Source organism: Phyllostomus hastatus, unplaced genomic scaffold (genome assembly GCF_019186645.2).
Source record: "Phyllostomus hastatus isolate PE091 unplaced genomic scaffold, TTU_PhHast_1.1 phas_contig_34, whole genome shotgun sequence".
NCBI classification, from domain to species: Eukaryota; Metazoa; Chordata; class Mammalia; order Chiroptera; family Phyllostomidae; genus Phyllostomus; species Phyllostomus hastatus.
Window position 1 is genome coordinate 46,071,291 of NW_025333857.1, and position 15,531 is coordinate 46,086,821.

The 15,531-nt window shown below is 44.3% G+C and overlaps 1 protein-coding gene across 1 annotated transcript; it reads right to left on the bottom strand.

The window, feature by feature from the left end:
* Nucleotides 1-2,045: 2,045 nt before the first annotated feature.
* On the bottom strand, nt 2,046-8,423 carry FAM205C (family with sequence similarity 205 member C). The gene is made up of 5 exons (XM_045839999.1): nt 8,280-8,423; nt 7,729-7,774; nt 7,140-7,200; nt 5,636-6,123; nt 2,046-2,500 (listed from the first exon to the last, which is right to left on the bottom strand). Exons 1-5 carry the CDS (start codon nt 8,421-8,423, stop codon nt 2,046-2,048), a joined length of 1,194 nt encoding a protein of 397 aa, XP_045695955.1.
* Nucleotides 8,424-15,531: the final 7,108 nt, after the last annotated feature.

The window sequence follows — 15,531 nt, forward strand, 5'->3', positions numbered from 1 at the left end:
GCATGCCCCAGCCTCCAGACACGTGCACTTTCTGTCCGGAATGCTCTCCCTCAGTTATCCATGTGGTTTACTCTCTCTTCTCCCTCTAGTCCATGTTTACATTTCAATGTCTTAGGGACACCTTCCCTGAACCCCCTATTTACAACTGTACCCTACCTATGTCTTCCCCAAGACTCTTACCATGATTTTTGCATGTATTTGGCCACCTTCTATATACTATATTTTTCTATTTATGCTTCTTTATCTCCCTTTTGAGAGCACCATCAATGTAAGCTCATTGGTGACAAAGTTTTCTCCCTCTTTTGTTCACTGCTATTTTCCCAGTGCCTATACAAGTGCTTGGCAAGGAGTAGGTTCTCAATATTAGTTGAAGAAATGAAAAAAATGGTTGAGTGAATTCCATTCATTCTCCAGCTTGGCAACATCATTCCAAACCTTCAAACATTTTAATATACTTTTTTTATTATTACAGTTACTTCTCTAGCAAGTCACTGTTCTCTGACATGATAGGTAAGCCCATTGGTTTGACACCATGCCTTTGCTTATGTTGTACTCTCAGCCTGGGAAACTCTCTCTACCCCACAACCTCCTTGCTGGCTAACTTCCGTTCACACTTTGCAACTGTCTACATGTCATGTCTTCCAAGAAGATTTCCATGAATCACGCCTCCCCCAAACTAGGTTAAATACCCTCCTGTGTAATTTATTTCTTTAAAAAATATTATTTTTATGCCAATTGGTGTGGCTCAGTTGGTTGGGCATTGTCTCACAAAGTGAAAGGTCACAGGTTCGATTCCTGGTCAGGGCACATGCCTGGGTTGTGGCCAGGTCCCTGGTTGGGGGTATGTGAGAGGCAACCAATCAATGTTTCTCTTGCACATCAATGTTTTTTTCTCTCTCTTTCTCCCTCCCTTCCCTCTCTCTAAAAATAACATCTTTAAAAAATAATTTTTATTTTCAAATTACAGTTGATATACAATATTAGATTCAGGTACATAACCCAGTGATTAGACATTATATAACTTACTAAGTGATCACCTCAACAAATCTAATACCCATCTGACACCATACATCATTATTACATTATTATTGACTATATTCCCTATGCTGCACTCTACATCCGTGGGTGACTGACTTCTTCTAACCAGCTCTTATCACATTGCTTTTAGTGACTTCTTATTTAACTGTCTATTCCATGATTCCACAAGCTCCATGGGAGACGGCCTGTGTGCTGTTCACTGTTATGTCCCTAGGGTCTGTGATAGTACCTAACATGTAAAGTACTCAGATACTTGAATTGTTGAATGCAAAACTCAGCTCAAAGTCATTTTTACTGTGATGTTTTTGGGGACCTTCCTATCAACTGTTCTTTATTTTAGGAGGCATTCATTACATACTGATGAAAGGCAATGAGGGTCCAAGAGACAAAAGGGCCACAGCAGGTTCCCATATGGCTTACCTCTTAAAGAGCTAATCACTAACAATAGGGCACAGAGAGGGGAGATGTTATCACTTGCTTTTGACGTCTGTCATACTAGCTTTCTGCTTTTGATAAACATAAAGCACATCCTCAAGGATGGTGCACACTCCTCTAAAAACCTTCCCTCCAGACTGTGGGCATGTACAAAGGTTATCTATGAATTTTGCCAAAGGACAAAAATGCACCAGACTCCTGGCCACTACTTCTTATACTGTTCTCATGTCCACATTGCTCTTCTGGGGCCCAAAGACACCATAGGAAGATTTCAAGCCTGATCTTTACCTTCAATGCATCTTAGAGGAGAGTCTTCCTTTTCTGCTCAAGTCCTTTTATCTGCAGTCCAGAATAGGGCTGAAAGAGTTGTATGGAATGTTGACCCACCTGAAATATGAGTCTAAGCTCTTATACCATGTGGGAAGTATTATCTACACACTTTACTCTCTCCATCACATACCACATTGAAAATAAGGAGACAAAAACAGGTGGTTCTTTGCTTAGAGGTATAGAGTATATTTGGAGAAGGTGCTGCCTCATCTGCATAATAATGGAAATGATGACAGCCCTTTTCAGGGAGATGCAGAGGTTTGAGAGACTTGGAATTCCTTTTTTCTGGAATGGGTATTCTCCTTGTATAGGCCAGTGCCTCCTGCTGAGGCGAGAGTTGAGATTTTTAGTTGAGTGGCACCAGTTGATTGAGGACAGTGCTTAGGGCTGTTGTGGGAAAAGCACTGGAATGAGGAGCGCCGGGGCTGAAAGCGGTGTTGCTGGACTTCATTGTCTAGGCATTGGTGGGCATCAAAGAAAGTGATACCCTTGTCCTCTGTTGTCTTCTCCAACTTAGCTAGCCTCACAGGGCCTTTGGTGGAGGGCGGACTCTTCTCAACCTTTTGTGCTGTGGTTTTGACCAGTGTTTCCTCCTTAGAGAGGAGAACGGATTCCTTATGCCCTTCACCTTTCACCTTGGGGTTAATCCAGTGTGGAACATGCTTCCTCTTATTTTCCAAGCCAGCTTCTGCAGTTTCTGGAAGGGTAGGGCTCTTGTAAGTATGAGCTGCCTTTACCAGACCCTATAGCTCCTGGCCCTAGAAAGTGTGACCTGACAAATTTTGGATCTGCAAAGTTTGGATCTGAAAAATGTGGTCCCTTCAAATGCTGGGCTTTCAAATTTTGGCCTAGTGAATGGTGGCCTAGTAAATTGATCCTGTAAGGCCAGGTTGTTGAAGCTCTGGGCACTCCAGAGTTGACATTCTCAGGAATCATTATTTGGATGAGGTCATTCAGCGTGCTCTAACAGCCTTTTTTATCTTTATTTTTATTGTTGACACTATTACAGATGTCCCTATTTCTCCCCCAGTCCGGCCTTTGCCCACCTCCACTCAGTCCCCACACCCCGCTTCCCTCTGGCCATCACCACAACTGTTGCCTATGGGTTATGCATATATGTTAAGAGCATCCCTTCACCTTCTTTCATCCAGCCCTCCCTTCCTTCTGACAGCTGTCAGTCTGTTCCATGTATCCATGCCTCTGTTTCTATTTTGTTCATCAGTTTATTTTGTTCATTAGATTCTACTATAAGTGAATATTTTTATCTGAATCTTTGTCCCCAGGAATGCTGGAGGGTACAGGAGGAACTCAAGGTGAGGGAGAAGCTGGTGAAGGTGCCGACAGGGAGCAGTAAGCTGGGAGGATGAAGATGGTGGCTCTCTAGATCCAGACACACCCTTGCTAGTCCCTACTCATTTAAGGCAACCATGTTTGTCAAACTAAAATTCTACCTGAGAAAGATCCTGGAGATACATCAGGGGCTTTAGAGGTCCTACTTAGAAGTGTCTTTACTGGCCCCTGAATCTTGGCAGGTTAGATGTTCTCTCTTGTTGGGGAGAGCCTCAACACTGCATCCCCTTCTCTGTAATTCTCTGCTATTTTGAGTTTCCCTTCAACATCTGTTCTCTCTGCTGGAATAGGGAGTTGTCTTTACCCTTGTAGAAACCTGAGGTTAAGGAGCTCAGGGCTCCTTCAAGCTGGGGTTGTTCACACTGGCCTTCAGCTGAACACAAAGCACCTGAGCCTCTGTCATGTCCCCACTGAGTTGTGAGATCTTGAAGGCCCAGTGGGCAGAACCATAAGGAATGCTCTGGAATGAGCCTGCTTTTGATTCTGCTGCACCTCTTAGTTTAGTTGCAAGCTCTCCTTTAAGGTGGGACATTCTGGGGCACATGGGATGCCTGGTGGGCTGGAGAGTTCCTAGGGAAATGTTTTCCCTTGATTGTTTAGACTCCTAAAGGACTCCTAGGCACAGACATTCCTTGAGACAGCCAAAGTTTCTTCCCTGGACTTTTCAGGTAAAAATTTAGATTGGCCAAGATGGGTGTATTGAGTGAATAGGGGCTACTAGGATCTGTCTGGCTATCTAAAGCACCATCTCCATTCATTTGTGGTTAAATCTGGAATGCTTGAGCACTGTCTGCACAAGTTTCATCAGCATCTTGAAAGTGTGGCCCAGGACTCATACATTGCTGTTTAGATGAGATTGAGCCAGAGGTTCTCTTTGACCCCTGCAACAGGCCCAGGCACCATCTCTGTGATTGCTGATTGGCTAGTGATTGCTGGGACCATGGCCTTGAAGAGAGCCACATAGTAAAGAAACAGTAGCCCTAACAAAAAGGCCAAAACTTGTCTCAGTGACTCAGTCTCTCAGTGACTCTCTGAGAAGGTATCCATGCAGGTGCTGATCAGGGTGATCAGTGACAGTATCTGGTGAGGCTTGTTGCTGCTGATCAAGACCTGTCAGTATTCAGGTGTCACTTTCTGGTCCATGTAAGGACTGACTGCTACTTCCACGCAGGGCTTACTTTCTGGGGTGTAAGGGAACCAAGTTGCTTCCAGGGGCCCTAAAATACTGCAGTCCCACCAGTGCAGATATGGGCAGGGACAATGATCTAGCTGATCTTCCCCATTTGCAGTCAATATGGCTCTGCAGCACTGCCTTGGCCAAGGCAAGCAACTGTGGACTGGTCTATCTGCCTCAGTGGATCAGGACAGGTCCCTATCTCCACTGGCCTCTAGGCCTGCAGACTAGGGGACACTCACATCGGTCAGGGGACAGGAGAAACTGGAAGGACTGCTGGCTCTTCTGGAGCAGGCCCTAGCAATGGTGAATCAACCTGCTCAACTGACCACTTCTGAAGGCGGTACTCCAGCAGCTCTGGGCATGCTATAGGAAAACACTACCTGCCTCTTCAGGACTGAAACAGGCTTCCCCACACAGGTAAGACCCTGGGTCTCAGGGGACTGGTTGATTAACATGTCTCAGGGCTTATGTTGTATGGTTCTCTGCATCTACAGAGATCTCCAGGCAACAACTGGCAAGCACCACTGATGCTGGAGCTGCCTTTGCAGCAGGTGCCACCCCAAAGCTTCACACTGGGCCAGAGTTGGAAATGGAACATTGATATGGGCTTTTTGACAGTCAGATAGAGAAGCCCAAATCCAGATGGGAAGAAGGTGGAGCTAACAGATAGTACAGAGATTAAGGAGAAATCATTGAAGAAAAAGGTACTGAGGACCCCACTTTGTGGAGAGATCTCCAGGGGCAGACTAGGGACTGTGCAGAAAAGCAGAACCATAAACAAACAGCTGTGCTTATGCTGCAGATAACACTGAGTCCTCAGTGTGTCCCCCAGGCAACAGAAAGAGGCCATTTAGTAACCAAAGGGTGGTAGAGGGTAGAGTCGGAGTCATGAAGTTTGGGACTCACTTGCAGTGATATTTGCTCTGGATCCTTAGTGGATCCTTCAAAAACCCAGACATTTTGGGTGGACTGGCTGACCTCCTATGACCCAAGATCAGGGAGATAAAAGCCTATCTTTTCAAAAGAGGCCTTAGTGGTAGCATTATGATGAAAGAAATGTTGTTTTTTCCCTCTAGGCTTGGAAAATATTTGAGGCAGTGTGATATAAGCTGCAATAGGAACTCTTCCACAGATCTTGAAAGCCCTCAGCTATAGAAATGTATGCATTTATATACCTGTACTTAAACATAGCTCACAGCATTTGTGACACAGGAAGAACAGGTGAAGGGAACACAAGGCCATGGGGTGTTTTAGGTTTGTCAGTTCTGGGTTGAAGGAAAGAAAGAGTACTTAAGGGCTACTGACCTTGTTTCTCCCAGAGACTTTGGGTGTTGCTCTTCTTCTTGTCCTGCTGGTTCACAGGAATCCTGTTCTCCTCAAGGCTTGAAGAAGACAGAGCACCTGCATCCCAGGACACATCTGGTGCTTGATATCCCTGCTTTAGCTGGTGGTCAGCCCAGTAGTCTTGGATACTGACTGTACCGGTTGACTGGGCAGCTGACTGGGTTAAGGATTTCTGATTCATTAGTTGTGATACTGAGGGGGTTGCAGATGGAAGTGAAAGTTTTTTGTTGTGCTGGGAACCCTGCCTCTGATCAAAAGACAAGCTAGACTTGGGCAAAATCTCTAGGCAAGAGGAGTCCTGTGATGGCCCTGATGAAGAGGGAGAGACTGGGGTGTTCTCACTAGCCAGCCACTGCTTGATCTCCAGAGCCACAGCATTGCAGATGGGGCAGGAAGGATCTGCACACAGGAGCCTCCGAACACTTCCCTCCTGAGGAAACCAGCCCTGGCTGGAAGAGAAAACAGGGCAGCTGTTACTGATGGAGTGACACCTGCCTCTCTGGAAGTGTGTTGCCTGGAGATTGGCCCTGCCCTCTCTAGTCCTCTATGTGCTGGGGCCACCTCCCCTTTCCCCCAGTGGTTACTCCTCTACTTTTCTTTCTATGAAAATGCCATTTGGCAAGTTATGGAGTGCTGAGCTGAGGACCTGGGGCTTGTTGGGCAAGGTCTCAGACAACCCATGGGAATGCAGGGTCATGAGCAACTGGGAGGTGGGTGAGTTGTCACTGCCCTGTGCTAAGAAGCTTAACCAGGAGATGGGAGATGGGGTACCAATGGTTTGCTGATAGGGCTTCACCAGAGCCATCACCAGGTAGAACCTGGACTCAGTCTCATTTGGGGCTAAGAAGGCCACAGCATGGTATTCAGTACTTCCAAGCTGTGGAAAATGAGGTCCTTGTGGGAACTCTGCTTCCTGGGGACTGTGAGGTATACACAACGTCTCTGGGGAGCCAATCTCATTTTCTAGAGTCCTTAAGAGGAGGATGAGACATCAAGCTCCTGGCTGAGGGCTGTCCCAGGAACTGAGCTCCCTGGACACAGCAGCAGGGGAGGTAATGTCAGCAGGGCCCAGGGGTCTTCCCTTGAAAGGGTGTGGCTGTAAAGAGACTATAACAATGATGACTTATTTATGCACTATTCACGCATTCTCTTAGCTGGCTAACTGGTCTCATGGCTGAGTACAAACCCATATAGGTTTTATGAATTAAGCACTAGTCAAATTCTGAATTCTGGAGCATCATGACCCTAGCATCGTGAGCATCAACAGAGCAGAACTGGGAAACTCCTCCCTCCTGAGTTGTCTGAGTCCCCTTTGCCCTGGTAACCCTCTCAACCATGCTGCAGCCCCCACTGTGTCCGACTCCCTCCCAGCCATTATCCCTCTCCTCATCCCTTTTCCAGGCCAAGCAGAGGAACCAACATGATCCAGGCTGGAGCTGGGACACCACAAAGAGTGAGTGATCACCTTTTCATGACAGCCAGCAGTTCCCATGGCTTCTCAGCTTCTTTCCGGGAAAGTCTCCTAGCTGAGAAACCAGGAGACAGTGTTACATGGAATGCGAGAGGATTTGGGAGATCCTATAGAAGCTAAAGGCCTCTGAATGAGAAGAGACTGAAAACCCCAACAGTCGATGCCCTAAGGCACATCTGTGTACAACTCAACCAGTTACAGAGTGCTGTCCTGGACCTATCCCATTAGGTCTTCACAGCCACACTGCGAGTGAGGTGGGATTTTCAGATGCCCATTTCATGGAGAAAAGACTCAGAGCTGGAGTGAATTCCACAGGGCCATGAAACTAGTAAATGGCACAGCTAAGGACTTCTGCCCTACTTCCTCATTCTTCCTTCCTTGGGAGAGGGTAGAGGATTTTGGAACATTCCCAGGCTCCAGTTTCCCAACCTAGAAATTCTTCTGGGAGAACTTGTCAGTTTGGGAACTGGAAGCTTTAGTGGTTAGAGTACCTGGCCCCCCCACACCAGAGGTCAAAGAAGGGCAAAATGCATGGAACCTTGCCTACAGTTGGGGGGAGTCAGAGATGAGAGGGGGAGTTTACCTCTTGATGTTCTATCTTTAACCCTTTGTTTGACTCTCCGTTGATGCTACAGACAAAAAAGTTAAAGTTTGAACCTGGAACATGCTTTTCTTTTCATGTCTAAAATGAGACAAAACCCACAAATATTTCCCAACCTTTCTTCTGTATACCAATTTTACACATTCTTCTACCTTTCTTTTCCCTATACTACCTTTTCACCCATCATTTTCTTTCTCTTTTGTTTCTGACTCGTTCTGAGGCACTTCCTTACTCCACACTTCCACCCTCACTCCCTGAGCAAGTTTTGTGGAGAGATCAGAATGAGACAGGAGAGAAAGTGGAACAGATTAAAGGGTGGGTGGTCCAGTAGCCAAAGGCCTTCAGCCATCTGAGGCTCTAAGTGTCTACCAACCTGAAGAATCACCTAAATATGGAGCTGTTCTGGGATCCAATGGGGATACCCCCATTAAAAAAAAAAAAGAGCAGAGAGTAAGAGCAACAAGAGAAAGTAAGGAGATAAAATCTCATTTGAGACTTAAATTGGTTTGGTCATGGTCATAGTGTTTTCCTACCCGGCAATGGCTCCTATTAGATCCCAACTTCAATTTTTGGCGGTTCTTTTTTGCTTGCCAAATAATCAATGCAATAATGATGATGGAGCCATATGTGTATAAGGGATATCCAATTTCCCACAGAACAAATGTCGGGCTCAACATAATCTACACCTCACTAGCCATCATCTTTCTAGTCTTTCAAGGTCCTGAAACCTAATGCCTCCACATGCTAGACCTTGTCACGTCTGCCTCACAGAGGATGTAACCAGACCACCAGACTGCATCACAAAGCCCTCCTGTTTCACAAGGCAATGCCGAGCATCACAGACCTTTATCTGTCTAGGACAGTGATTTTCAACCTTTTTCATCTCATGGCACACGTACACTAATTACTAAAGTTCTTCAGCACACACACACACACAAATATATATTTTGCCTATCTGACGAAAAAGAGATATAATTTTGATTCATTCACACTGGACAGCTACTGTTGTGTTGGCTACTGTCATTTTTTTAATTTAACAATCCAAGGGAAAAGAAGTCAGTGCTTTTGACTAAATAGGTATTGCATGTTTTAAAAATTCTTGTGGCACACCGGTTGAAAATCGCTGGTCTATGAGAAGCTCATGTGATTCAGTGTTGAGAGGAGGGTGTCTGGTTGCCTGCACAGGCTGCAGAGCCTAAAGGTGCCAAGGTTGTGGGCAGCATATATTCTTTCATGCTCTTTCTATTTCCTGTGCCCTGATGGCTCAGCTCTCTCCTTGAAGACAGTAGTTGGGCATCTCTCCCCAGGTAACTGAGTCTTAATGTATGCCCTATAAGAGAAATAATGGCTAGGCCAGAGGAACTCCATAAACTATATGACCCGTAGTGGGAAGATAACCAAAAAACACACAAGAGGACAAAGCTTGCAATGTCTTGTTAAGACTCGGAAAGTGCGGGTTTTGATGTGTCACAGGCAATAAATAAATAAGCGGTCAGTATGGAGAGGTTCAGGAAGAGGACTGGGTGTGATGTGGCAAGGAAAGGACGTAACTGCTGTCCTTTTAAATAACTTTGTAAGTTATTAAAAAAGGATTCCTTCTGGTGTGTATGGTCAAGCTTGAGATGAGCAGGAAGAGACTGTCTTTCATGGAGGCACATGAACGATGCTCACCTCTGGAGCTTGATTTTCCAGAACAGACACTACAGATCTTAGAGCATCCTATTTAGGGAGATGGATTATTGACTAGACTTTTGATTAAGGGCCCCAAACTTGTGGCTCTTTGGTTGATTCCATCATGGTTGGAATGTTTGGCTGAATGTTTTATGAAAATCTGAATTTGTACACATTTAGGCAGAGCAGGCTTTTTCCTGTTCAACTTCAATGCCCACCACACTCTAATGTCCACTGATTCACTTAGTAATGTTAACGCCATGGCCCCTGTGGACGTTGTGGTATGCCTCCAACATTCCAGAATTTCTGAATTTCCTTAAGATGTACTTGCCCTGATGAGTGGTTCCACAGCCCAAATATTCTTAGGCCCAAAGTCTCTGAAGAGGCTGTTTGGTCCTGCATCCAGCATCCACTCTTCTGTTGAACAGATGTGGTGAGTACACATTCTGTGCTCAGCCGCAAGCTGGGTAGTGTCAAAAGCACAGAGACATTTCAGTTGTGTTTCCTGCCTGGTCTCAAGACCCTTAAAAATCTAGTTTCAAGCCCTGGCTGGTGTAGCTCAGTGGATTGGGCTCGGGCTGCGAACCAAAGTGTTGCAGGTTCGATTCCCAGTCAGGGTACATGCCTGGGTTGCAGGCCATGACCCCCAGCAACTGCACATTGATGTTTCTCTCTCTCTCTGTTTCCCTTCCTTCCCTCTCTAAAAATAAATAAATAAAGTCTTAAAAAATACATTAAAAAAAATCTAGTTTCAAAGACAAGACTAATTCACATGAATCAAAAACTAATCTTACTGGGGGTTGGGAAGAGGAGACCAGGGAGTTTTTATTTAATGTGTACAGAGTTCCTGTTTACAATGATGAAAAAAGTTCTGAAAAGGATAGTGGTAGTAGCTGCACAACATTGTGAATGTACTTAACGACACAGAACTATACACTTAAAAATGGTTAAAATTTGCCCTGGTTGGTGTGGCTCAGTGGATTGAGTGCTGGACTGAGAACCAAAGGGTCACAGGTTCAATTCCCAGTCAGGGCACATGCCTGGGTTGCAGGACAGGTCCCCAGTATGGGGTGCATGGGAGGCAACCACACATTGATGTTTCTCTTCTCTTTCTCCTTCCCTTCCCTTTCTCTCTTCCCTTCCCTTCCCCTCTCTCTAAAAATAATTAAATAAAATCTTTTAAAAATGGTTAAAATTTGTTAAGTATATTTGACCACAGTTTAAAAAACAAAAGGCCAAAAACCAATTATTAGCATGAGAGACTTTTTACTACTACAAGGAAGAATATTCTGAAAATTATTTGATAAAGAAATGGATTAGAGAATGTTTTTCTTGAATACTCTTTTTATGTAAAACGAAATTGAAAAATAGAACCTGACATTCAAGATAATCCTTACATCCCTGAAGATGTCAAAAGGGGGTCATTTCGACATCTTTTCTGAGTTTGCCAATTCCATAATACAGGAAAGAGGTTTTTTTCAACCAAACAGCACTGAATGACACGTTCACAAAAATCCATTTAAAAGCTCCTTGCATCAGTTTTTCAGTAGAAGGGCAAGATACCTACAAAGTGGCTTGAATCTTTTGTTACTTTTATTGTTACTACCCAACCTGGTCCTGCTTCCTGCAGCTACTGCCATCCCCTATGCCACTGCAATAGTTCTGTCTCCCATTAGCCTGACCCAGTGGGTGCCACGAGGTGTTCGTGTCCCCCTCCCCTGGTCTCTGAATACATGTGCTTAATAAGCTGCTGTCAGTCTCATAGGTCCAGCATTGGTGTCATGCATTCAGCCATTCCCAGAACCCTAGGGCTGGACTGTCCCTCACCAGTGAGCAGGAGAGGTGAACAGAATACTTTATATCCTGCCCAACCAGCGCCAGCTTCCTGCAGCTGCTGCCACTTTTGCTGCTGAACAGCTCTCAGTCTCCATGAGCCTAACCACTTACTTCAGTCAAAACCATCAAATTTTGCAAACTTCACACGTGCTCTGACCAGTGCACTTACCTTACAGATAACCCACAGCCACTGTCAACCCACTAAGCCACAGGTAGCAAACACAAGGCCCATGGGCCAAACCCGACCCTCCACCTTGTTTTATCTGGCCCAGCACCTTGTTTCTACCGGGTGGCAGAGCCAAGCTCCTTGCCCCTAGTTAAGGAGTAGTTACAATTACACAGTCCTAAAATTACATTTGGCCCTTTGAAGGCAACTTCAAGGTTGATGTGGCCCCTGGTGAAAATGAGAACCACCATTAGAACCACCAGCTGAAATCTCCTCTCCACCAGCTCACCCAGCCCTTGCTCCTCTGTCTCGGAGCTGTGGAGTTAGAACCAGAGATAATCTTATGCATTTTTGCAGAATTGGCCTTTGGTGCAGGTGTTATTGAGTTGGCACTTGTTGATGAAAGGTGGTTGTGTGGCTTGGATGTGAGATTAGGGTCTTCCTAAATAAGGGCACATTTACATGATGGACATACTGTGTGTGATTTTTAATGATGTGGGTGGGGATAGATCTTCACACTTGCCCTTCCTGCCTCATGGTTTATAATGAACAGCAAACAAGGGAGGTGAAGTACAGGGAAAGGCTCTGTGGACTCTGGAGGACTACACAACTCCAAGGGATTCCTGTTCATGTGTTTCTAGAAGACTTGTAAAGCCGGACCCTGCTTCCATTATAATGCTACAGCATCACAATTATTGTAGTAGCAGAATTTCCTCAGGAAACTGTTCACAGGTATTGATTCCTATGTACCATGGGTCACACAGATGTGCCACTTACATGAGTTGTCCCTCCTGACAAGCCTTATTAAGTTTTGCTGCATCTCATTCTCAGAAAATATCATGGCACACTCTAGTTATGCCAAGGTGCTTGGTCAGAGAAGCACAGTTGCTGCTATTCAGCAGCAACATTGTTACACATGAACATTTTTATCAGCGCCCAAGATCTAAGATTTCCAGAGTGTTGGACAGGAAGCCCCAGAGTACTGTCAGGCAGCAAGACCACTGGTGCTCACACAGTGGGTTACTACACTGTGCAGAGGTGCAGCAAGCAGCCAGAGACACTAGAGGGCAGCACATGCCCACTCAACGCGCCCAGTCTGGAGGACTCATTGACAGGAACAGTCAGCTGCCCCAGTGGCTCTGAATCCTGGCTTTGCAATAGAATAAATGGGAAGATTGTAGAAGTATAGATTTCCTGGCCTCACCCAGGCTTAATGAATCAGCATCTCTAGGGGCAGAGCCCAGCAATTCATATATTAAGAAAGAATAAAAAATAATCCTCATACAAAAAAGCACTGGCTCTGGATGTGTATTTGGAAACAATTGGTCTTCAAAGAGACATAGTCCCCCCACCCTGCCCCAGTTTCACTGAGATATAACGGACATACAACATTGTGTCAGTTGAAGGTATACAACATAAGGATTTGATATGTGTATGTATTGGGAAATGATTACCACCATAAGTCAATATCCATCACCTCACATGTTACATTTTTTTCTTGTAATGAGAACTACACTTTCAACAACTTTCGCAACTTTCAAACACTGTACAATATAGTATCGTTAACTGTAGTCACTGTGCTGCACATCAGATCTCCAGGATCTATTAATCTTATAACTGAGTGTTTCTACCTTTTAACTTGTCCATTTCCCTCACCTCTCACCCCCTGCTGCTGGCAACCACCAATCTGTTCTCTGCTTTTATGAGTTTAGGCTAGATTCCACATATAAGTGAGATCATATAGTATTTGTCCTTCTGTCTTATTTCATTTAGTGTAATGTCCTCAAGGTCGCATCCATGTTTCTCCTCCTCCTTCTCCTCCTTTCTTTTTCTTTTCCTTCCTTCCTTCCTTCCTTCTTCTCATCTTCTTCTTCCTCTCCATCTTCTTCACCTCTTCCCTTTCCTTCTTCCTTTTTATTCCTTCTTTACAACTGAATAATATTGCAGTGTGTGTGTGTGTTTGTGTGTAACCCATCTTCTTTGTCTATTCTGCCATCAACAGACACTTAGGTCTTGGCTATTGTAAGTGGCATGTTCATGCCAGCATTGTAAATAATGCTGGCATGAACATGTGGGTGCAGATATATCTTCCAGATAGTGATTTGGTTTCCTTCATATATATATATCCAGAAGTGGGGTTGCTGGATCATATAGTACTTATATTTTTAATTTTTTAAGTAACTCCATCCTGCCAATTTATATTCCCACCAACAGTGCACAAGTGTTCTCTTTTCTCCATGTCCTTGCCAGCAGTGGTTGTATCTTGTCTCTTTTTTTAAAGTAAAAACACCTTTATTTTAGCATTCATAGAATGAACAGCTCTTTTTTCCAAGATATTCATAATTACAAAAATGGCATCTTCAAAACATTCCCTTTAATGGGAAACTTAGGACTGGGGGATCACATGCACCTGTGCCCAGACCAGGGATTGAACCCACAACCCAGGGATGTGCCCTGACTGGGAATAGAACCCACAAACTTTCAGTTACAAGATGATGCTCCAACCAACTGAGCCACACCAGCCAGGGCAAAATGTGGTCTAATTTAGTAACCCTTCTCTGGCTGGTGTGATTTCGGTTCTTCCCCAAAGACAACCGAGTAGACTGACTGGCCTAAGATCCACATCCACTAGGGCTGATATCCATAAAAGAAAATGAAGCTTGTCAAGAAGATTGACAAAGTCTTAAAATCCTAGAAGGGTGCCAACAATTTCCTTATCACTGTTCATCACAATGTGAATTCTTTATCCTCTACACTTGCTCACAAACTCCAGAGGCAGCAGCTGCAATGTGTTAGTGGTAGCATTACCTGCCTCTGCCATACCTTGTCTTGTCTTTCTTTTGTTAATTGAATTTATTGGGGTGATGCTGGATCACAAAATCATACGGGTTTCAAGGATACAACTCAACAGAACATCATCTGCATATTGCATCATGTGCCCACTACCGCAAGCAAAGTCTTTTTCCATCCCCATTTATCCCTCCCTTGCCCATGTCCACCTACCCCCACACCTCTGTCCCCCTGGCCATCACCACACTGTTCTCTGTGTATGTGTTATGTATATATGTTTTTTTCTTAATCCCTTCACCTGCTTCCTCCCAGCCCCTCAACTGGCCTCCCCTCTGACAGCTGGAGTAGTGTCCATTGAGGTCTTTGTCCACGTGTCCATGCCTGTTTCTGTTTTAATCATCAGTTTATTTTGTTCATTAGATTCTACATATAAATGAGATCATATAGTATTTTTCTTTCTCTGACTAGCTTATTTCACTTAACATAATAATCTCCAGGTCCATCCATGCTGTTGCAAAAGGTAAGATTTTTTTTTTTGGCTGAGTAGTACAGTGATCCCTCACCCATCCCAGGAGTTATGTTCCAGAGACCCCCACGATAGGTGAAAATCCACGAAGTAGTGGTACTATGTTTATTTTATTATTTATATATACATTTTAAGGCTTTATAAACCCTTCCCACACTCCTATAAACCTTTCTCACACTCTTACAAACACTTCATATGCTCTTAAACACTTTCTATACTCTTAAACCTACATAATTTTAACAACATATAAAATTCTATATGGGTACTCACAGTGAAGTACAGTCGTCCCTTGCTATATGGAGGTTCACTTAACTGAGATATAGTGAGGGGTGAGTGTATTCTATTGTGTAAATGTACCACAGCTTTTTTTATCCATTCATCTATTGGCTTTTTCCAGATCTTGGCTATTATAAATAATATTGCAATGAACACAGGAGTGCATATATTCTTTCAAATTAGTGTTTTGGGTTTCTTTGGATATATTCCCAGAAGTGGGATCACTGGGTCAAAAGGCAGTCCCATTTTCCATTTTTTGAGGAAACTCCACAGTGTTTTCCACAGCAGCTGCACCAGTCTGCATTCCTACCAACAGTACACAATGGTTCCTTCCCTTTCTCTATGTCCTAGCCAGCACTTGTTGTTTCTTGATTTATTGATGATAGCCATTCTGACAGGTATGATGTGATGTCTCTTCCTGGTTTTAATTTGCATCTCTCTGATAATTAGTGACATTGAGCATTATTTTATGTGTCTACTGACCATGTGTATGTCCTCTTTGGAGAAGTGTCTGTTCATG